Source organism: Aythya ferina (assembly GCF_964211825.1).
Source record: "Aythya ferina genome assembly, contig: HAP1_SCAFFOLD_449, whole genome shotgun sequence".
NCBI lineage: Eukaryota > Metazoa > Chordata > Aves > Anseriformes > Anatidae > Aythya > Aythya ferina.
In genome coordinates this window covers 31,417-53,822 of record NW_028181131.1, presented here as the reverse complement: position 1 = coordinate 53,822, position 22,406 = coordinate 31,417, and the positions used below count along the sequence as shown (strand labels likewise).

General features: G+C 61.3%; 3 protein-coding genes across 3 annotated transcripts; 2 read left to right on the top strand and 1 right to left on the bottom strand.

The window, feature by feature from the left end:
• Nucleotides 1–879: 879 nt before the first annotated feature.
• On the top strand, nt 880–6,090 carry KCNA7 (potassium voltage-gated channel subfamily A member 7; the record flags this gene model as incomplete). Its single annotated transcript, XM_084540341.1, has 2 exons — nt 880–1,999; nt 5,239–6,090. The coding sequence occupies exons 1-2, from the start codon at nt 1,481–1,483 to the stop codon at nt 6,088–6,090; spliced, it is 1,371 nt and encodes a 456-aa protein (XP_084396467.1). The 5' UTR covers nt 880–1,480.
• Nucleotides 6,091–8,735: 2,645 nt separating this feature from the next.
• Nucleotides 8,736–14,840, top strand: PNKP (polynucleotide kinase 3'-phosphatase). The gene is given in 17 exon segments (XM_084540339.1): nt 8,736–8,967; nt 9,330–9,376; nt 10,075–10,213; nt 10,216–10,358; nt 10,508–10,587; nt 10,683–10,740; nt 10,846–10,953; nt 11,121–11,192; nt 12,011–12,059; nt 12,184–12,254; nt 12,383–12,475; nt 12,556–12,652; nt 12,786–12,847; nt 13,149–13,258; nt 13,363–13,450; nt 13,568–13,629; nt 14,658–14,840. Coding segments are annotated over 17 exon segments (1,518 nt in total). The 5' UTR covers nt 8,736–8,849; the 3' UTR covers nt 14,779–14,840.
• A 453-nt stretch (nt 14,841–15,293) lies between these two features.
• On the bottom strand, nt 15,294–22,330 carry RUVBL2 (RuvB like AAA ATPase 2). The gene is made up of 15 exons (XM_084540338.1): nt 22,224–22,330; nt 21,678–21,726; nt 21,077–21,132; nt 20,831–20,972; nt 20,623–20,752; nt 19,496–19,562; nt 19,309–19,415; nt 18,361–18,454; nt 18,156–18,279; nt 17,975–18,069; nt 17,771–17,889; nt 17,560–17,679; nt 16,548–16,677; nt 16,156–16,270; nt 15,294–15,374 (listed from the first exon to the last, which is right to left on the bottom strand). Exons 1-15 carry the CDS (start codon nt 22,233–22,235, stop codon nt 15,349–15,351), a joined length of 1,386 nt encoding a protein of 461 aa, XP_084396464.1. The 5' UTR covers nt 22,236–22,330; the 3' UTR covers nt 15,294–15,348.
• Nucleotides 22,331–22,406: the final 76 nt, after the last annotated feature.

The window sequence follows — 22,406 nt, the reverse complement described above, 5'->3', positions numbered from 1 at the left end:
GGTTGGGGACACCCAGTGACAGGGGACGGAGAGGGGGGGGACGCCCGGTGACAGGGGATGGTGGGGTTGGGGACAACCGGTGACGGGGGACACCCGGTGACAGGGGACAGAGGGGTTGGGGACACCCGGTGACAGGAGACCCCCGGTGACAGGGGACGGGGGGGACACCCGGTGACAGGGGACACCCGGTGGGGGGGACACTGTAGGGGGGGGACACCGGGTGACAGGGGACAGTGGGGTTGGGGACACCCATTGACAGGGGACACCTGGCGACAGGGGACACCCGGTGACAAGGGACAGAGGGGGGGGACACCCGGTGACAGGGGACACCTGGTGACGGGGGCCGGGGTCACCCGGTGGTGGCCCCCCCCCCGGCCATGGAGCAGTGACAGGGGACAGCGGGGCTGGGGACACCCCAGTGACAGGGTTTGGGGACACTGTGACAAGTTAGGGACCCCCCAAAGACTTTGGGGGGGGGCAGTGGCACCCAGGGGACGTTGGCACCCCCCCATAACCCTATAGGGGACCTTGAGGCCTACACAGAATTTGGGGGGGGGGTGACCCCATATAGGGCCCTGTGGGGCCACCAAGGGCTGAGGGGTGGCCCCACACCGGCAGGGACCCCAAGGACCCTTTTGGGGGGGGCTCAGTGTGACAGAAGGTCCCAGGGGACCCCCAAAAGCTTTTAGGGCCCCCCCAAATCCATAGGGGCCTTGTGGGGCCTTCAAGGACTTTTAGGGTCCTCCCAAGGCCCTAGGGGCCTTATAGGGCCTCTAAGGACTTCTAGGGTTCCTCCATACCCATAGGGCCCATTTGGGGCCTTCAAGGATTTTGAGGGGCCCCCCAACTCCATAGGGTTCTTCTGGGGTCTTCAAGGACTTTTAGGGTCCCCCCAAGTCCACAGGGGCCTTGTGGGACCTTCAAGGACTTTTAGGGTCCCCCCATCCCCATAGGGTTCTTGTAGGGTCTCCAAGGACTTTTAGGGTGCCCCCATCCCCATAGGGTTCTTGTAGAGCCTCCAAGAACTTTTAGGGTCCCCCTATCCCCATAGGGTTCTTGTAGGGCCTCCAAGGACTTTTAGGGTCCCCCCAGCTCCATAGGATTCCTGTAGGGTCTCCAAGAACTTTTAGGGTTCCCCCATCCCCATAGGGTTCTTGTAGGGCCTCCAAGGAATTTTAGGGTCCCCCCATCCCCATAGGGTCCTTATAGAAACTCCAAAGACTTTTAGGGTTCTTCCATATTTATAGGGTCTTTATAGGACCTCCAAGTCTTTTAGCGGTTCCTCCACCACTATAGGGCCCTTATAGGACCTCCAAGTCCTTTAGGGCTTCCTCCACCCCCACAAGCCCCTTGGGGGGACCTCCAAATCCCTTAGGATCTCCCCACCTTCGCAGAAACCCCCCCCTCCCCGGGAGACCCCCTAAAACCTCACCCCACCCCGCCATTTCGGGGGGTCGTCCCCGAATCCTCGACGGGGACCATGGTGGAACCCACGGGCTGCTGCGAGCGGGTGGCCATCAACGTGGCCGGCCGGCGCTTCGAGACCTTGGGCCGGACCCTTCGGCGTTTCCCCGATACCCTCCTCGGGGACCCCCGGCGCCGCCGCCGCTTCTTCGACCCCCAACGCCGCGAATATTTCTTCGACCGGCACCGGGGAGCCTTCGGCGCCGTCCTCTACTACTATCAATCCGGTGGGAGGTTGCGCCGCCCTCCCGACGTCCCCTTGGACGTCTTCTTGGAAGAGTTGAGGTTCTACCAGTTGGGCGCCGAGGCCGAAGGCCGGGTGCGCGAGGCCGAAGGCTTGGGGACGGAGCCGGTGAGGCCGCTGCCCCGGGGCCGCCTTCGCCGCCGCGCTTGGTTGTTGTGCGAGCACCCCGAGAGCTCGCCCGCCGCCCGCGCCGTCGCCCTGCTCTCCGTCCTCGTCATCCTGGTCTCCATCGTCGTCTTCTGCTTGGAGACCCTGCCCCAATTTCGGGGCGGGGGGGAGGCGGCCGCGCAGGTGAGTTGGGGGCCGGGGGAGGCGGCGGCCTCGTCGGGGTCCTCGTCCTCGTTGTTTTCTCCTTCCTCGTCCTCGTTGTGCTCTTCTTCCTCGTCCTCGTTGTCTTCTTCTTCCTTGACCTCGTTGTCTTCTCCTTCCTCATCCTCGTTGTCCTCTCCTTCCTCCTCCTCCTCGTGTTCCTCATCCTCATCCTCCTTGTCCTTGTCCTCGTTGTCTTCTTCTTCCTCGTCCTCGTTGTGCTCTCCATCCTCCTCCTCCTCCTCGTGTTCTTCATCCTCGTCCTCCCTGTCCTCATCCTCATTGTCTTCTCCTTCCTCATCCTCGTTGTCTTCTTCTTCCTCATCCTCGTTGTGCTCTCCATCCTCCTCCTCCTCCTTGTGTTCTTCATCCTCGTCCTCCCTGTCTTCATTCCCATTGTCTTCTTCCTCATCCTCGTTGTCCTCTCCTTCCTCCTCCTCCTCATGTTCCTCATCCTCATCTTCGTTTTCCTTCTTGGCCTCATCCTCGTCCTCTCCATTCTCATCCTTCTCGTCTTCCTCATCCTCCTCATCTTCCCCATCCTCATCCTCCTCGTGTTCTTCATCTTCATCCTTGTTGTCCTCCCTGGCCTCATCCTCATCCTCTCCATCCTCATCTTCGTGTCCTCCCTGGCCTCATCCTCCTCGTCCTCTCCATCCTCATCCTCCTTGTGTTCCTCATCCTCATCTTCATCGTCCTCATCTTCATCGTCCTCTCCATTCTCGTTCTCATCCTCATCCTCACTCTCTTCTCCATCCTCATCCTCACTGTCCTCTCCATCCTCATCCTCACTGACCTCCCCAGCCTCATCCTCACCTTCCCCACCTTCATCATCATCTTCATTCACTTCTCAGCCTCCTTCTCCTCCTCCTCATCTTCATCATCCTCCCTCTCAGCCTCCTTTCCGCCACCACCCTCCGCATCTTCCTCATTCTTCTCGACCTCCTCTTCCTCATCAGCCTCCTTTTTAACTTAATTTTCTTATTTTTTTTTAATTCTCAGTCTCATCCTTTCCACCACCATCCTTTTCGATCTGCTCAGCGCCGCCACCACCACCTCAACTTCATTTCCTCAACTTCTCCCTCCTTTCCGCCACCATCTTCATCGCCTTTCTTCCTCCCGAGCTCTCCCTCATCATCCTCACTGTTGGCGCTCTCTTTTCCCGTCTTGCGATCATTTTTCATCATTTTCTCGTTGTCCTCGTTAGGTTCTTGTTACATTTTTATTCATCATTTTCCCGTTTTTCCATAATTTCTCTCCTTCATCTGTTTCACAATCGGCCTCGTCCCCGTTTTTCCACTCTTCCTCTTCCTCCTCCTCCTCCTCCTCTTTCTCCTCCTCCTCCTTCTTCCTCCTCCTCCTCTTCCTCCACATCTTTTTTCTGCTTTTTTCCCATTTCTGGTTGTCCTTCTCCTTTTCCTCCTCCCTCCTCCCTTGTTCTCATCGTTCTCATCTTCATCCTCCTCGTTGTCCTCCTCCTCTTCCTCCTCCTGGGACCCCAAGGCTTTGGTGGGCCCCGACCCTAATTAATCGATATCTGGGTGGGCTTCGACCTCAATTAACGGGCATCTGGGTGGGCTCTGACCCCAATTAACCAACGTTGGGGGGGGATCCCAGTGTCTGGGTGGGCTCTAACCCCAAAAAGCCATCATGGGGAGGGGGCCCCAATGTCCGGGTGGGCTCTGACACCCCATAACCCATCCTATGGGGGAGAACCCAACATCCGGGCAGGCCCTGACCCCAAAAACCCATCCTATGGGGGAGACCCCAACCTCTGGATGGGCTCAAACCCCAATAACCCATACCAGGGAGGGGACCCCAATCTCTGGATGGGCCCTAACCCCAATAATCCATTATACTGAGGGGACCCCAATGTCTGGGTAGGCCCTAACCCCAATAACCCATCCTGGGGAGGGAACTCCAGTCCCTGGGTAGGCCCAAACCCCATTAAGCAATTTTGGGGAGGGGATCCCAACCTCCAAGTAGGCCCTAACCCCAATAACCCATTCGATGGAGGCGACCCCAACCCCTTTAAGCTATTATGAGGAAACGACCCCAATATCTGGACGGGCCCTAACCCCCAAAACCCATCCTGGGAAGGGAACCCCAACCTCTGAGTAGGCCCTAACCCCATTAAACTATTATGGGGAGAAGACCCCAATGCCTGGGTGGGCCCTAACCCCAAAAACCCATTCTATGGAGGCGACCCCAACCCCTTTAAGCTATTATGAGGAAACGACCCCAATATCTGGACGGGCCCTAACCCCAATAACCCATCCCGGGAAGGGGACCCCAACCTCTGAGTAGGCCCTAACCCCATTAAACTATTATGGGGAGAAGACCCCAATGCCTGGGTGGGCCCTAACCCCAAAAACCCATTTGATGGAGGGAACCCCAACCCCATTAAGCTATTATGGAGAGAGGACCCCAATATCTGGGTGGGCCCTGACCCCAAAAACCCATCCCAGGAAGGGAACCCCAACACTTGGGCGTGCCCTACTCCCAAAAACCCCATTCTACCGAGCTCACCTCACCCCCTACCCATCCCCTAACCCCAATAACCCATTCTATGGAGGCGACCCCAACCCCATTAAGCTATTATGAGGAAATGACCCCAATATCTGGACGGGCCCTAACCCCAAAAACCCATCCAGGAAGGGGACCCCAATACTTGGGCGGGCCCTAACCCCCAAAACCCATCCCAGGAAGGGGACCCCAACCTCTGGGCAGGCCCTAACCCCAAAAACCCATTTGATGGAGGGGACCCCAACCCCATTAAGCTATTATGGAGAGAGGACCCCTATATCTGGGTGGGCCCTGACCCCAAAAACCCATCCCGGGAAGGGAACCCCAATACTTGGGCGTGCCCTACTCCCAAAAACCCCATTCTACCAAGCTCACCTCACCCCCTACCCATCCCCTAACCCCAATAACCCATTCTATGGAGGCGACCCCAACCCCTTTAAGCTATTATGAGGAAACGACCCCAATATCTGGACGGGCCCTAACCCCCAAAACCCATCCCAGGAAGGGAACCCCAACACTTGGGCGTGCCCTACTCCCAAAAACCCCATTCTACCGAGCTCACCCCACCCCCTACCCACCCCCTACCCCCCATAACCCCCCCTTTACACCTCCCCCACCCCTCCCTCACCCCCATCTCCCCCCTCCTCACCCCCATCTCCCCCCTCCTCACCCCCATCTCCCCCCTCCTCCTCCAGCAGCTCCCCTCGCCGCCCCCCAACACCAGCGACCCTACAACCTCTCCGACCACCCCGACCACCGCCCGCCCTTGGCTGGACGACCCCTTCTTCTTGGTGGAGACCCTCTGCATCTGCTGGTTCACCCTGGAGCTCCTGGTCCGGCTGCTGGCCAGCCCCAGCAAGGCGGCCTTCTTCCGCAACGCCATGAACCTCATCGATTTGGCGGCCATCGCCCCGTATTTCGTAGCCCTGGGCACCGAGTTGGCTCGCCGGCGCGGCGTCGGGCAACCGGCCATGTCCTTGGCCATCCTGCGGGTCATCCGTTTGGTGCGGGTCTTCCGCGTCTTCAAGCTCTCCCGCCACTCGCGGGGGCTTCAGATTTTGGGGCAGACGCTGAAGGCCAGCATGAGGGAGCTGGGGCTCCTCATCTTCTTCCTCCTCATCGGCGTCGTCCTCTTCTCCAGCGCCGTCTACTTCGCCGAGGCCGAAGACGCCGGCACCAGCTTCACCTCCATCCCCCAAGCTTTTTGGTGGGCCGTGGTCACCATGACCACCGTGGGCTACGGGGACATGGCCCCCGTGACGGTGGGGGGCAAGCTGGTGGGCTCGCTCTGCGCCATCGCGGGGGTCCTCACCATCTCCCTCCCCGTCCCCGTCATCGTCTCCAATTTCAGCTTCTTCTACCGCCGCGAGCTGCGGGGGGAGGAAGGGGGCGAGTGCGTCCCGGCCCCCCCTTGCCCCTTGCACCCCCCCGGCCCCGAGACCCCCGAGCCTGGATCGAAAGCTGGGGAGGGGGAGATGGTGGATGGGGAGGTGGGAGGGGGGGGCACCGGGGGGCCCCCGCCGTGGAGGTTGGTGACGCAGGTGTGAAAAGGGGGGGTAAAAAGGGGGTAAAAAGGGGGAATTGGGGGGGGAAATGGGGTGTGGGGGGGAGAGGGGGGAGAGAGGAGGAAGGGGGGGTGAGGATGGGGGTGCACGGGGGTGCAGGAGGGCGTGCGAGGATGGGGGGTGCACGGGGGTGCACGAGGGTGTGCAAGGATTTGGGGTGCACGAGGTTGTGCAAGGATTTGGGGTGCACGAGGGCACACGGGGGTGTGCAAGGATGGGGGGTGCACGAGGGTGTGCAAGGATTTGGGGTGCACAAGGATGCACGAGGATGCACAAGGACATGGGGTGCACGAGGGCGCACGAGGGTGTGCAAGGATGTGGGGTGCACAAGAGTGTGCAAGGACACGAGGTGCACAAGAGCGTGCAAGGATTTGGGGGTGCACAAGGGTGTGCATGGATATGGGGTGCACAAGAGCGTGCAAGGACACGGGGTGCACAAGGGTGTGCGAGGCTGTGGGGTGCACAAGGATGCACGAGGTCATGTGAGGACACGGGGTGCACAAGAGCACACGAGGCTGTACAAGGACCTGGGGTGCACGAGGGCGTGCAAGGATGTGGGGTGCACAAGGATGCACAAGGCTGCACGAGGACACGGGGTGCACGAGGGTGCACCAGGGTGCACAAGGACACAGGGTGCACGAGGATAAAGGGGTGCACAAGGACACGGAGTGCACGAGGGTGCACGACGGTGCACGAGGACACAGGGTGCACGAGGGTGCACAAGGACACGAGGTGCACGAGGACACGGGGTGCACGAGGATGCACGAGGGTGCACAAGGGGGCACGAGGATAAACGCGTGCACGAGGACAGGGGGTGCACGAGGATGCACGAGGCCAAACGGGGGCGCACGGGGCACAAGCGGCGTCGCACGAGGATGCACGAGGACTCATGAGGATGCACGAGGACTCACGGGGATGCACGAGGACTCACGAGGAGGCACGAAGGGGGTCGCACGAGGACACCTGGGGGGGTGCACGAGAGGGCGTGAGAACGCACGAGGACGTGCAAGCGTGCACGAGGACTCACAAGGACTCACGAGGGTGCACGGGGGGGGGGGGAAACACCCCAAGAACAGCCCCCCCCCCTCCCTGTACCCCTCTTTGCACCAGGACCCCGGGGGATAACGACGCACGAGGGGGGTGGGGGAGCACGGGGGGGGGTTCACGAGGGTGCACGAGGACACGGCGCCCCCCCCTCCCTCCCCAACCCCCCCCCCGGCCCTCCCCAACCCCCCCCCCTCTCCGGTTACGGCCCCAAATAGCCGCCGGCGGCCGCGGTGGCATCCGGGAACCCGATCCGGCCTCGTGCGACGCACGAGGGGCACGGGGGGGGGGTGGGGGGCAAAAGGGGGGGGCCAAAGGGGGGAGGAGAGGGTTTTTTTTGTGGGGGGGGCACGGTGGGTGTCCCCCCCCCCCCCCTCGAGTGTGGTGACCCCGCGGGAGGACAATAAAGGTGACGGCTGGTGACTGAGAGGGGTCGCGGGGATGGGGGGGGCACGGGGGGGGCACGGGGGGGGTCATAGGGAAAGGGGGGGGCATGGGGGGGAAAAGGGGGGGCATGGGGGGGTCATGGGGGGTCATGGGGGGGTCATGGGAAAGGGGGGGTCATGGGGAAAAGGGGGGGGTCCAAGGGGGGTTTTGGGGGGGTGTAATGGGGCTGGGGGGGTCACAGGGAAAGGGGGGGTCACAGGGGGGTCATGGGGGGGTCATGGGAAAAATGGGGGAGGCACGGGGGGGTCATGGGGCTGGGGGGGGCACGGGGGGTCTCTGGCTCCTGCTGAGGTTAAATTGGGGGGGGGGGGGGAAGCAAAGAGGGGGGATACCCGGGGGGGGAGGGACGGCACCAGAGTGCGGGGTGGGCCCAGTGGTTCCCAGTGATTCCCAGTCAGTTCCCAGTCCCTTCCAGTCTCCTCCCAGTCCTTCCCAGTGCCTTCCAGTCCCTCCCAGTTCTTTCCCAGTCCCTCCCACTGCCACCCAGTCCCTTCCCAGTGCCCTCCAGTCCCTCCCAGTCCCCTCCCAGTCCTTCTCAGTGCCCTCCATGTGCCCTCCAGTCCCTTTCCAGTCTCCCCCAGTCCCTCCCAGTCCCAACCCAGTCCTGCCCAGTGCTCTCTAGCCCGCCCCCAGTCCTCTCCAGTTCCCTCCCAGTCTCTACCAGTCCCCCCCAGGTCCCACCAGTTCCCTTCCAGTCCCTCCCAGTCTCTCCCAGTGCTCTCCCAGTCCCCTCTCAGTCCTCCCCAGTACACCCTAGTCCACCCAGTCCCTCCCAGTAACTTCCCAGTAACCTCCTAGTGCCCTCCCAGTGCCCTCCAGTCTCCTCCCAGTCCCCCCCCACTTCCTTCCCAGTCCCTCCCAGTGCCCTCCAGTCCCCCCAGTCCCTCCCAGTCCCCCCCATTCTCTCCCAGTCCCTCCCAGTCGCCCCGGCCCCCCCTTGGAGGACCAACCACTCCCTTGGAGGACCGACGCCTCCGTCCTCCACCAGGGGGCGCTGTGGCCCCGCCCCTAACCGGAAGCTACCTCTACGGACCCGGAAGCGTTGCCAAGAGAAACCGGAAGCGTCCCCAAGCGGACCGGAAAGGTCCCCAAGCGAACCGGAAACGGCACCGAGAAGACCGGAAACAGCACCGAGCGGCCCGGAAACGGCACCGTTCGGACCGGAAACGGCACCGAGCGCACCGGAAGCGCCCCCTAAACGCCCCCGGAAGCGGCGTTAAACCGGAAGCGGAAGCTCCCCGGTGCCGGCGATGCGCTGCGAGCTGCTCGGTGAGGCCGGGCCGGTGCCGCTGCCCGACGGCGTCCCCGTGCTGCTGGGCCGCGGGCCCGAAACCGGCGTCACCGACCGGAAGTGCTCCCGGCAGCAGGGTACGGGCGGGGGGAGGGGGGCACTGGGAGCCCCCAGGGCCCCCCCAGGATCCCCCCGACCCCTTCAGGACCCCCTCAGACCCCCCCGGGACCCCCCCGGCCTCCCCAGACCCCCTCAGGACCCCCCCGGGACCCCCATAAACCCCCCCGGGACCCCCCAGGACCCCCTGGGACCCCTCCGGGACCCCCCCGGGACCCCCATAAACCCCCTAGAGACCCCCCAGAACCCCCTCGGACCCCCCCAGACCCCCTCTGGACCCCCCCGGGACCCCTCAGGACCCCCCCGGGACCCCCCCAAATTGAGGGGGGGCTCTGGTGCCTTTGTTTCTCATCCCCCCTCTCCGTTTTCCCTCCCCCCCCAGTGGAGATCGTCGCCAACTACGCCGAGGGCACGGCCGAGGTCACCCAGGTGGGGGGGGAGGATTTGGGGGGGTCCTGGGGGATTTGGGGGATCTGAGGGGTGTTTAAGGGGGTTCTGGGGGAGATTTGGGGGTCCTGGCGGAATTTAGGGGGGGATTTGGGGGTCCTGGGGGGGGTCCTGGGGGATTTGGGGGGCGTTAGGGGGGTCTGAGGGGCATTTGGGGGGGTCCTAGGTGGGATTTGGGGGGGTTGATGGGGTCTGAGGGGTATTTAAGGGGGTCCTGGAGACGTTTTGGGGTCCTGGGGGGGTCTGGGGTAGATATGGGGGGTCCTGGGGGGATTTGGGTGTCTGGGGGAGGGTCTTGAGGGGGTTTGGGGGGGGTCCTGGGGGAATTAAGGGGTTTGGGGGGATTTGGGGGTCCTGGGGGGGGTCCTGGGGGATTTTGGGGTCCTGGGGGGATTTAGGGGGGCTAAGAGGCATTTAAGGGGGTCCTAGGGGGATTTGGGGGATCCTGGGGGTACTTGGGGGTCCTGGGGTGTTATGGGGGGTTGGGAGGGTCCTGGGGGCATTTGGGGGGGGGTCTCAGGGGCATTTGGGGGGGTCCTGGTGGGATTTTTGCACCTGGGAGGGGGGAAATTGGATAATTTGGGGCAGATTTGGGCAATTTTAGCTTTCGGGGAGATCGCAGGGATTTAGGGGGGCACCTGGGGGTCTCCCTGACGCCCCCCCCCTCAAAAAAAAAACAGCGAGGGGTCAACCCCACCTCAGTGGGGGGGGTCCCGTTGGGCCGGGGGGGCCGGGCCACGCTGCGGGGGGGGCAGCGCCTCTGCCTGGTCAACGGCCTCTACCCCCTGGAGCTGCGCTTCCATGACCCCCGCCCGCCCCCCCGAGCCCAAAAACGACCCCGAAGCCCCTCGCCGGGACCCCCCCGGCCTCTCCGACGCCCCCCCCCACCGCGCCCCCCCCCTCGTGGGAGCACCACGGCCCCCTCCTTGTCTACACCCCCCCCGGGGTCCAGCCCCGCAGCCAGGTAAAGGGGGGGGGGGGCACAAATTTGGGGCTTTCCCCTTATTTAAAATTATTTTTTTCAATCCGGGGGGGCTCCTCTCAATGTGGGGGGGCTCCCTCTTCTTTTTAACCACCCCTTTTTTAATTTATTTTTAATTCCCCCCCCCCCAGATCGCAGCTTTTGACCTCGATGGGACCCTCATCACCACCAAATCGGGGAGGGTCTTCCCCACCGGCCCCGATGATTGGAGGTGAATTTTTTTTTTAGGGGGGGGGAAACGGGGACTGGGGGGGGCAAATTTCAAGCTGCCCCCCCCTCAAAATCCCCCCCTTTTTCCTTTTTCAGGATCCTTTACCCCGAAATCCCCAAGAAGCTCAAGCAGCTGCAGAGCGACGGCTACAAGGTGAGCCCCCCCCTCTAATTTTACCCCCTCCCACCCCCCAAAAAAACATTTTCTGACCCCCCCCGGATATTTTTGGGCCCCCCCCCGCCCCGTTAACCCCCCCAGCTCGTCGTTTTCACCAACCAAATGGGCATCGCCCGGGGGCGCCTGCGAGCCGACGACTTCAAGGCCAAGGTGGAGGCGGTGGCGCGGCGCCTGGGGGTGCCCCTGCAGGTGGGTGCCCCCCCCCCAAAAAAAAAAAGCCCCCCCCAAACCCCCCCCGGGGCTTTTTGGGGTCTCCCGGGACCCTCCTCGTTCCTGGGGGGGGTTCCGGGGTTCTGTGGTTTAAGGGGGGGCGCTGGGACCCCCTGATTTGGGTGCCCCCCCCCCCCTTCTTCCAGGTGATGGTGGCGACGGCGCCGGGGATCTACAGGAAGCCGGTGTTGGGGATGTGGGACCATCTGTGTGAGAAGGTGGGGGGACTGGGAGCACTGGGGGGGGACTGGGAGCACTGGGAGGGGCTGGGAGGGGCTCAGGGGTGGCTGGAGGGGCACTGGGAGGGGTCTGGGGAGGTTCATGGGGGAGTTTAGTGGGGTTTTGGGGCACTGGGAGGGGACTGGGAGCACTGGGAGGGGGTGAGGGGGCACTGGGAGGGGCTGGGGGGGCACTGGGAGGGACTGGGAGGGGTTTATGGGGGGTTTAACGGGGTTTTGGGGCACTGGGAGGGGACTGGGAGCACTGGGAGGGGTTCATGGGGGGTTTATGGGGGGTTTAATGGGGTTGGGGGGCACTGGGAGGGGACTGGGAGCACTGGGAGGGGCTCAAGAGGGACTGAGGGGGCACTGGGAGGGGTTTATGGGGGGTTTGATGGGGTTTTGGGGCACTGGGAGGGGACTGGGAGGGGCTCAGGGGGAACTGGGAGGGGCTGGGAGGGCACTGGGAGGGGCTCTGGAGGGACTGGGGGGGAATGGGAGGTCCTGGAGGGGGTACTGGGAGGCACTGGTGAAGAGTGGGAGGGGACTGGGAGGTGTTGGGGAATGCTGTGAGGCACTGGGAGGGAACTGGGAGTTACTGGTGGGAAACTGGGGGCAACTGGGAGTTACTGGGGGTCACTGGGAAGGAACTTGGGCCAGCTGGAAAGGAACTGAGGGGAAACTGGGAGCTGCTGGGGGGCACTGGGAGCAACTGGGAACTACTGGGGGTCACTGGAAGGGAACTGGGAGGGAACTGGGAGCTACTGGGAGGGAACTGGGAGCTACTGGGAGGTCACCACCCCGGGTTTCTCCCCCAGGCCAACGGAGCCGTGGCGGTGTCAGTGCCGGGCAGCCTCTACGTGGGGGGTGAGTTTGGGGGGGGGTTGGGGGGGTGAGGGGGGGTCGTGGGGATTTGGGGGGGGGTCAGGGGGGTGGGGGAGGGGCTCTGCCCCCCCCTCACCCCCCCCTTTTTTTTCCCTCCCCCCCCCAGACGCCGCCGGCCGCCCCCCGAATTGGGCCCCGGGGCGCAAGAAAAAAGATTTCTCCTGCAGCGACCGCCTGGTGCGACCCCCCCCAGCGCCTCCCAGTCCCTCCCAGTGCCCTCCCAGTATCCCCCCAGCGCCTCCCAGTCCTTCCCAGTGCCCCCCAGTTCGCTCCCAGCCCCCCCAATTCCTCTCCCCCCCCCCCAGTTCGCCCTGAACGCGGCGCTGCCCTTCCACACCCCCGAGGAATTCTTCCTGGGCTGGGCCCCGGCGCCCTTTGACCTGCCGACCTTTGACCCCGTGAGTAGCCCCCCCCTTTGCCCTCTGACCCCCCCCGTGACCTCTGACCCCTAATTTTGACCTTTGACCCCCCAAAAAAGCGAACTTTGGACCCCGAGGCTCCGCTCCACGACCCCCCCGACGTCCCCCTGCTCGCCCCCGGCCCTGAGGTGGTGGTGGCCGTCGGCTTCCCAGCGGGTGAGTGACCCCTGACCTTTAACCCCAACCTTGACCTTTGACCCCTAACATGACCCTTGACCTCTAACCGTGACCTCTGACCCCTAACCTTGACCTCTGACCCCTAACCTTGACCTTTGACCCCCCCACACAGCGGGCAAATCGACCTTCCTCAAGACCCACTTCGTCCCCGCCGGCTACGCCTACGTCAACCGGGTAAAAAAAGGGGGCATTTTTTGGGGGGAGGGGGCGTTTTTTTGGGAAGGGGGGGCCCAGCTTTTATTGGGGAGGTGCCTGGGGGTCCCGTAACCCCCCCGGACCCCCCCATTTTTGCCCCCCTCCCCCCCCCCCCCAGGACACGCTGGGCTCCTGGCAGCGCTGCGTGGCCACCACCGAGGCCGTAAAGAAAAGGGGAGGGGGCGTTTTTTAATTTGGGAAGGGGGGGCCCAGCTTTTATTGGGGAGGTGCCTGGGGGTCCCGTGACCCCCCCAGACCCTTTATTTTCCCCCCCCCCCAGGACACGCTGGGCTCCTGGCAGCGCTGCGTGGCCGCCACCGAGGCCGCCCTGGCTCAGGGGCGCAGCGTGGCCGTGGACAACACCAACCCCGACCCCGAAGCGAGGCAGCGGTGAGCCAAAACCCCCCCAAATTAAAAAAATTAAATAGGGGAGGGGGCACGGACCCCCCCTACATTTAAATTACCCCCCCCTCATTTAAATTACCCCCCCACAGGTACATTGCATGCGCCCGGGCGGCCGCCGTGCCCTGCCGCTGCCTCCTCTTCACTGCTTCCCTGGAGCAGGCGCGGCACAACAGCAGGGTGGGTGCAAAAAGGGGGGGCCCCCCCGCGTCCCCCCCAAAATTTGGTGGTCGGGGAGACCCCCCCCAACTCGTTAACCCCCCCCCGGTTTATAAAACTTTGCCTTTTTTCCCCCAGTTTCGGGATATGACGGAGAGCGGCCACGTCCCCGTCACCGACGCCGTCCTGCATGGCTACAAGTAAGTGGGGGGGCCGGGGGGGGTTTGGGGGTCCTGGGGGGGCTTTTAGGGTCCGGGGGGGTCCCTGGGGAACAGCCCCCCCCATGCAATTCCCCTTTTCCTCCAATTTCCCTTTTTTCATCCCTTCTTCCCATGGGGATTGCCCCATTTTGCTCTATTTTTTCCCATTTTGCCCCATTTTTGCTGCCCCCCCCCCCCCAATTTTTCCCCTATTTCCTCCCATTTTCGCCCTATTTCGTCCCCATCACCTCCTTTTTTTGCTGTCCTCTCCATTTTTGCCCCCTTTCCTCTCTTTTTTTCCTTCTTTCCTCCTATTTTTACCGATTTCCTCCCATTTCTCCTTCATTTCCACTCCGATTTTCTATTTTGCCCCTTCCTTCCCATTTTCCCCCAGTTTCCTCCAATTTTTGCCCTATTTTCTTCCATTGACCCCCCATTTCTTCCCATTTTATATTTTTGCTCCCTTTTCCCCCATTTTTCCCCTATTTTCTTCCCTTTTACCCCCATTTCTTCCTATTTTGCCCATTTTTTCCCCATTTTTCCTCCATTTCTCCCCATTTTGGCCCTACTTTCTTCCCATTTTGACCCATTTTCTCCTATTTTTGCTCCATTTCTCCCTATTTCCTTCCACCTTTCTCCAAACTTTTCCTCTTTTTACCCATTTCATTCTTTTTTCCCCAAACTTTTCCTCCCTTTTTCCCAAACTTTTCCACTTTTTACCAATTTCACCCCTTTCCCCCCAAAACTCTTCCCCCATTTCCTCCCATTTCTCCCCGATTTCCTCCCATTTTTCAATTTCTGCCCCATTTCGGCCCCATCTTTTCCTCTTTTTACAAATTCCCCCCTTTTTCCCCAAAAAAACCTTCCCCACCCTCCACCTCCTCTTGAGGATCTCCCCTCATTCCCCTCCCCCCTTCCCCCAAATTTCCCCCATTTTTCCCCCATTTCCCTTAAACATTTCTCCCCCCTTCCCACCCATTTCACTCCTTCACCCCCGTTTTGCCCAAATCTGCCCTTTTTCTCCCCAGAAACCGCTTCGTGGAGCCGACGCTGGCCGAGGGCTTTGTGGGGATCCTGCGCGTCCCCTTCGTGCCCCGTTTCCGCGACCCCGCGCGGCGTCGCCTCTTCGCCCAGTTCAGCGACGGATGAGCCCCCCCGGACCCCCCTTTGACCCCCCCCCTTTTAAATAAAGCTGTGAGACCCCCCCCAAAGGCTTTTTTTTGTGCCCCCCCCTCTTTTTGTGCCCCCCAAGTCATTTTATGCTGCCCCCAGTTTCTTTATGGCCCCCCTCGAGCCTTTTTGTTCCCCCCCAAGTCTTTTTGTGCCCCCCCAGCCTTTTTTATGCCCCCCCCAAGTCTTTTTGTGCCCCCCTGAGACTCTTTGTGCCCCCCCCAAGCCTTTTTTGCCCCCCCAGTTTCTTCATGGCCCCCCCTTGACCCTTTTTGTGCCCCCCCAGCTTTTTTTATGCCCCTCCCAAGCCTTATTTTTGCCCCCCCCGCCTTTTTAGTGCCCCCCCCAAGCATTTTTTTATGGCTCCCTCAAGTCATTTTGTCCCCCCCCACCTTTTTTATGCCTCCCCGAGACTTTTTGCCCCCCCCCAAAGTCTCTTTGTGCCCCCCCGAGCCTTTTTTTGTCATCCCCCCCCCCAGGCCAGAGGCAGCGGCTCCAAAACGGGGGGGTTTTATTGTACAAACAGCTGGGGGGGGGGGTGTGGGGGGGTCACGGCGTCTCCATGCTCTCGCCTTCTGTCGGGGGGGCGGTTTTGGGGGGTGAGGGGCCAGGTTGTGCCCCCCCCGTGTCCCCAAATCCCCCACGGAGCCCCCCCAAACCCCCTTCTGCCCTCCCCAACCCCAAAAAGCCCCCCCAAAGCCCCCTCCCACCCCCCTCCCCACCCCATAACTCCCCACTCATCCTATAAACCCCACCCCATAGCCCCCCTAAACCCCCCTCTGGGCCCCCCCAACCCCAAAACTCCCCCCCCACACCCCAAAAAGCCCCCCCCGACCCCAAAACCTCCCCCAAAGCCCCCTCCTGTCCCCCTTCCCCACCCTATAACTCCCCATTCATCCTATAAACCCCACCCCATAGCCCCCCCAAACCCCCTTCTGGGCCTCCCCAACCCCAAAACTCCCCCCCCACACCCCAAAAAGCCCCCCCCACCCCAAAAAGCCCCCCCTCAACCACCAAAAGCCCCCCCAAAGCTCCCTATCCACCCCCCTCCCCACCCCATAACTCTCTTCTCATCCTATAAACCCCACCCCGTAGCCCCCCCAACCCCAAAACTGCCCCCCCCAACACCCCAAAAAGCCCCCCCACACACCCCAAAACTCCCCCCCAACCCCAAAAACCTCCCCCAGAGCCCACTTCCCCACCCGATAACTCCCTTCTCATCCTATAAACCCCACCCCGTAGCCCCCCCAACCACGAAACTCCCCCCCCAACCCCTTGTCTGGGCCCCCCCAGACCCCAAAAAGCCCCCCCAACCCCAAAAAGCCCCCCCCGACCCCAAAAAAAGCCCCCCCTCACTGAGCTCGTTGAAGAGGAAGGCCTCCTGGTACTCCTTCATGTACTGCGTCGAGCGTGACTCGTCCAGGAACAGCGAGTACACCCTCTTGATGTCCTCCACCTGCACTTCCGCCCCCTGGGGACCCCCCCAAAACCCCCCCCGTCACCCTTAGAGACCCCCTCCGTAAATTTCCAGGGCGGGGGGGGGCACCCCGAACCCCCCCGTACCCAAAAATCCCCCCCCATACCCCAAAATCCCCTCCCAGTTCCGCGAAATCCCCTCCAAAAACCCTCCCCGTGCAACGAATCCTCCCCAAATTCACCGCTTTTAAAGCTGGGGGGGGGCCAAACGGCTCTGCCCCCCCCCAGACTACAAAAGCAGCCCCCCCCCAGCAAAAAAAAGCCCCCCCCACCTTGCGTTTTCGGGCCACGAGGCTGGCGGCCGTGATGAGCTGGATGGCGTAGCGCAGCGACGTCTCCAGCCCGATGCGGGTCAGCACCGAGTAGGCGTCCTCCGTCATCTCCACGTCCTCCTCCTCGCAGCTGGGGAGGGTTTTTTTAATGGGGGGGGGCACGGGGATAAAGTGTGGGGGGCGTGGGATAAAATGGGGGGGGGCACGGCGAGATTTGGGGGCGCCCTGTGAGGTTTGGGGGCGCCCCAAGGCGAAAGGACGCAGCAAAAAGCGGCGAGGGGCGCACAAGGGAAGGGGGGGGTTAATGATTTAATTGTGGGGGGGGGATTTTAGGGTCTGGGGGGGAGATTTATGGCTTGGGGGGGATTTATGGCCTGGGGGGGGATTTTAGGGTCTGAGAGGGGGGAATTTTACGGTCTGAGGGGGGGAGATTTATGGCTTGGGGGGGGATTTTAGGGTCTAAGGGGGGGGATTTATGGTTTGGTGGGGGGATTTTAGGGTCCGGGGGGGTAGATTTTAGGGTCTGGGGGGGAAGATTTATGGCTTGGGGGGCATTTTAGGGTCCGAGGGGGGGGATTTATGGCTTAGGGAGGGATTTTAGGGTCTGAGGGGGGGATTTATGGCTTGGGGGGCAGATTTTAGGGTCTGAGGGGGGGGAATTTATGGCTTGGGGGGGGATTTTAGGGTCTGAGGGGGGATTTTAGGGTCTGAGGGGGGGGATTTATGGTTTGGTAGGGGGATTTTAGGATTTCGGGGGGGGATTTATGGCTTGGGGGGGATTTTAGGATTTCAGGGGGGGGATTTATGGCTTGGGGGGGATTTTAGGATTTCAGGGGGGGGATTTTAGGATTTCAGGGGGGGGATTTATGGCTTGGGGGGAGGATTTTAGGGTCTGAGGGGGGGATTTTAGGGTCTGGGGTGGGATTTTAGGGTCTGGGGTGGGATTTTAGGGTCTGAAGGGGGGAATTTTAGGGTCTGGGGGGTGGATTTATGGCTTGGGGGGGGCCCCTACCGGATTTTAAGGATCTGCTTGGTCTCCTTGTCGCTGTAGGGCGCGGTGGAGATGATGAGCAGCCGGTCCAGGAGGTCGATGGGGAGCCCGTGGGGGCTCTGATAATTGGTACCACGGATGCTGGAGAGGCGGGGGGGGGCCAGAAATATTCGAGGGGGGGGCCCAGGTTGGCGTGGGGCCCCCCCAGACCCCAAAAAAGCCCCCCCTTTACCGGGTGATGCCACGGTTTGTGGCCATGATGAGGACGGGGGCCATGTCGCTCTCCAGCGCCCGGTTGAGGAAGGAGAAGCACTCGATGTCCAACATGTGCACCTCGTCGATGAATAAAACCTTTTTGGGGGGGCCCGGGGGGGTTAAATTGGGGGGGGCACATCGCAGGACCCCCCCCCGGTGTTTTTTTGCCCCCCCTTTTTACCCCGGGGATGACTTCGGCTTTGCCTTCCTCGCGCCACTCGGCCACCTTGGCGTTGATCTGCTCGCGCACCTCGGTTTTGATCTCCCCGGTGTCTCCTGCAGGGGGGGGGCAAAAAACAGTAAAAAAATAACCGTGGGGGGGTTAAAATAAATTGGGGGGGGTCCGGGGGGGGCGTCATTACCCGAAAAAAGGGCGAGGAAGCCCTGAGTGCGGCTGTTGATGACGTCGATCTCGTGCAGGGACACGGTGTGCACCACCTCCTTGCGCTTCTGCAGCTCGCCGTCGGGGCACTGCACGAATTTTGTCTGGGGGGGGGGGACACTTAAAGGTCAAGGACCCCCCCTCAATACCCAGGAGCCCCCCGGGACCCCCCCCAAATTAAAAACCTGGGAGCCCATGGCGTCGTAGTCGCGCGCCCGCGTGAAGGAGCGGCCCAGCTTGGAGATCTTCCCCGTCGCCTTGTCGATGGTGATCACGTCCCTGGGGGGGGTGGAAATAAAAAAAAAAGGGGCTCAGCCCCCCCAGCTCAGCACCATTTTACCCCCTCCCCAAATTGGGGAGGCTCCCGACCCCCAGCCCCTTTCGTTTTGGCTCATTTCACCTTTTTTTTCTGCTTTTTCCCCCCGTTTTTCCGCTTTCTTTCGCTCCACTCCAAAAAATATATTTTTTTTTTCCCATTTTTTGGCCCTTTTCACACCTTTTTTGGTCTTTTCACACCTTGTTTTGGCTTTTCCACACCTTTTTTGGCTTTTTTCCACACCTTTTTTGGCCTTTTCACCTCTTTTTTTGCCCTTTTCACCCCTTTTTTTGCCCTTTTCACCCCTTTTTTTTGCCCTTTTCACCCCTTTTTTTTGCCCTTTTCACCCCTTTTTTTTGCCCTTTTCACCCCTTTTTTGGGGCTTCTTCACCCATTTTCACCCCTTTTCGGGACTCCCCTGTCCACTTCTTTTCCCTTTTCACCCCATTTTGGGGGTTTATTGCCCTTTTATCCCTGGTATCCCTGCCCTTTTTATCCATGGTTTTGGGGGTCCCACTCCATGATTTTGGGGCCTATCCCCACGATTTTGGGGTCCCTGCCCCATTATTTGCCCCCCTCCGATAAATTTGGGGTCCCCCCCATAATTTTGGGGCCACCCCACAGATTTTGGGGTCCACTTACCCCACCTGAACCTTCTCCTCGGTGACCAACTCCATCATTTTGGTGCCTCCTCACGATTTTAAGATCGCTCCCCATGATTTTGGGGTCCCTGCCCCATTATTTGGGCCCCCCCGATAAATTTGGGGTCCCCCCGATAAATTTTGGGGTCACCCCATAAATTTTGGGGTCCACTCACCCCGCCTGGACCTTCTCCTTGGTGAGCGACTCGATCATTTTGGTGCCCAGGTCGTAAATGGTTTCCATCTCGGTGGTCTTCAGCGTCAGCTTGCCCACCTTGGCGCCCTGGGGGGGGGTTTATGGGGTCAGGACCCCCCTCCCAGTGCCCCTCAGTACAAACCAGTACAAACCAGTGCCCTGCTCACCGTGCCGGTGGCCGGCCGGTCGATCTGGATCTCCACCACCTCGCCCTCGATGATCTCCGTCTCCTCCCTGCGGGGATGGAGGAGTCCCCAAATGATCCCAAAATCGCCATAATTTACCCCAAAGTCACCCTAAATGACTCCGGAATCGGCCTAAATTACCCCAAAATCATCCCAAAGTGTCCCCGAAGCACCCAAAGCTACTCCAGAGCATCCCCTAAACACCCCAGAATGTCCCCAAAGCGCCCCTAAACTCCCCAAAGCGCCCCTAAACTCCCTAAAATACCCCTTAAATGCCCCAAACTGTCCCCAAAGCACCCCCAAACTCCCTAAAATACCCGAAAGCGTCCCCAAATTCACTAAAAGACCCCTTAAATGCCCCAAAGTGCCCCCAAAGCACCCCTAAACTCCCTAAAATACCCCTTAAATGCCCCAAATTGCCCCCAAACTCCCTAAAATACCCCAAATTGCCCCCAAATTCTCTAAAATACCCCAAACTGCCCCCAAAGCACCCCCAAACTCCCTAAAATACCCCTTAAATGCCTCAAAGTGCCCCCGAACTCCCTAAAATACCTCTTAAATGCCCCAAGCCACCCCCAAAATGCCCTAAAATACCCCTTAAATGCCCCAGTACTCCCCAAACTGCCCCCAAACTCCCTAAAATACCTCCTAAATGCCCCAAACTGCCCCCAAACCATCCCCAAACTCCCTAAAATACCCAAAAGCGTCCCCAAACTCCCTAAAATTCCCCTTAAATGTCCCAAACTGTCCCCAAAGCGCCCCCAAACTCCCTAAAATACCACAAACTGCCCCCAAATTCCCTAAAATACCCCCTAAATGCCCCAAACTGCCCCCAAACGCCCTAAAACACCCCTTAAAAGCCCCAAAGCGCCCCCAAACTCCCTAAAGTACCCCAAAGCGTCCCCAAATTCCCTAAAATACCCCTTAAATGCCCTAAAGTGCCACGAAAGTGCCCCAAAACTCACCAAAATACCCCTCAAATGCCCCAAAGCGCCCCCAAACCCCCCCCAGAACGCCCCCAAAGCACCTCCCAACCCCCCCCCCAACATCCCTAACCACCCCGTACGCCCCAAAATCCCCGGAATCCTCCCCAAAACCCAGCCCCTCACTTGATCCGGACACCGATGGAGCGGCGGAAAGCCTGGGTGAGCGCCTCGGTGCGGCTCATCTCCAGCGAGAAAATCTCGCTGCCGGCGATGGCCGTGAAGGGGGTGTCAGCCCCCAACGCCTGCGCCATCCCTAAAAAGAAACAAAAAAACACCTCGAAAAGGCTCGAAACGATATCGCGACAGGCGTTATGTCGCGATAGGGCCCTACCCATGGCGATAGCGGTCTTCCCCGTGCCGGGCTGGCCGGCGATGAGGACGGCGCGCCCGGCGATTTTCCCTTCCTTGATCATCTCCAGGATGACGCCGGCCGCCCGCCGAGCTGCCAGTTGGCCCACCATGCCCTGAGAAACCTTGGGGGGGGGCGTGGGGGGGTCACAGGGACGTCCATGCCCCCCTGTGACCCCCCCCAAATTATTTTGGGCCCCCCTGAAAAGGGTTTGGGGAAATTCGGTACCTGGCGGGGTTCCAAAGCGTCGTCCAAGCCCAGCCCGCGGATGTGGGAGTGGGCGCCTGGGGGGATGGGGGGGGAAAAAAAGGGGTTATGGGGGGGGCATGGAAATTTGGGGGGGGGGTAGGAAGATGGGGAGGGGGTGAGGAAAGTGGGGAGGGGGGTAAAAAGTTTAGGGGGGGGTAAAAAGTTTGGGGGGGGGTGAGGGAATTGGAGAGGGGGATAAAAAGTTTTGGGGGGGGTCAGGAAATTGGGGAGGGGGTAAAAAGTTTTTGGGGGGGGGGGTCAGGAAATTGGGGAAGGGGGTAAAAAGTTTGGGGGGGGGTCAGGAAATTGGGGAAGGGGTAAAAAGTTTTTTGGGGGGGTCAGGAAATTGGGGAGGGGGTCAGGAAATTGGAGGGGGGCAGTAATTTATGGGGTGGGGGGGTCAGGAATTTGGGGAGGGGGTCAAGAAGTTTGGGGAGGGGACACAAATTTGGGAACGGGACTAAGAAATTTGATGGGGGGGGGGTCAGAAATTGGGGGAGGGGATTAAGAAGTTCGGGGGGGGTCAGGAATGTGGGGAGGGGGTGACGAAGTCGCCCCCCCCCCCCACCCGAGCACCCACCGATGCGCTCGATCCGTGTCACGTCCCGGACCTCCGGCACCTTGGGGGTCTGCGATGGGGGAAGGGGGGAGAAATGGGTGGGTGAGGGGGGGGCCAGGACCCCCTCTTGTGCCCCCCCCCGCTCCATCTGCATCTCCTGAGCCCCCCCCCATCACCCTCAAACCCTCTCAAGACCCCCCCCCAGACACTCAAGACCCCCTCAGGACCCCCCCAGGCCCCCTCAAGACCCCCCCAAGACCCTCTCAGGACCCCCCTCAAGTCCCCCCAGGCCCCCCCATCCCCTCAGGACCCCCTGAACCCCCCCCCAGACCCTCAAAACCCCCTCAGGAAACCCCTAGGCCCCCCCCAGGCCTCCCCTCAGCCCCCCCCCGGCCCCTCAAGGCCTCTCTCAGCCCCCCCCCACCCCCTCAGGACCCCCCCAAAATCCCCCCAGACCCCCTCAAAACCCCCCCAAGACCCCCCTCAAGTCCCCCCAGGCCCCCCCATCCCCCCAGGATCCCCCCAGGACCCCCCCATTTGCCCCCAGGCCCCCCCCCGGCCCCGCACCGCCGTTGCCATGGCGCTGCTGCCTCGCGCGCGCGCTCCTCTCCCCCCTTTCCTCCGCGCTGCGGAAGTGACGCCACACGCCGCGCGCGCCGGAAGCGACACTCCCCCCTATACCCTTCCCCTTCACCTCTCTATGGTCTTGCGGTCCGCCAGCCACGCCCACTTCCCCGAGTAGGCGGGGCC

Excerpts from the sequence above, each read along its gene's own strand:
- RUVBL2 (XM_084540338.1), bottom strand. Across the intron at positions 19,563-20,622 it reads TCCATCGGTGTCCGGATCAA|GGAGGAGACGGAGATCATCG; the intron begins GTGAGGGGCTGG and ends CCATCCCCGCAG. Across the intron at positions 16,678-17,559 it reads AAGCAGATCCTTAAAATCCG|CTGCGAGGAGGAGGACGTGG; the intron begins GTAGGGGCCCCC and ends AACCCTCCCCAG.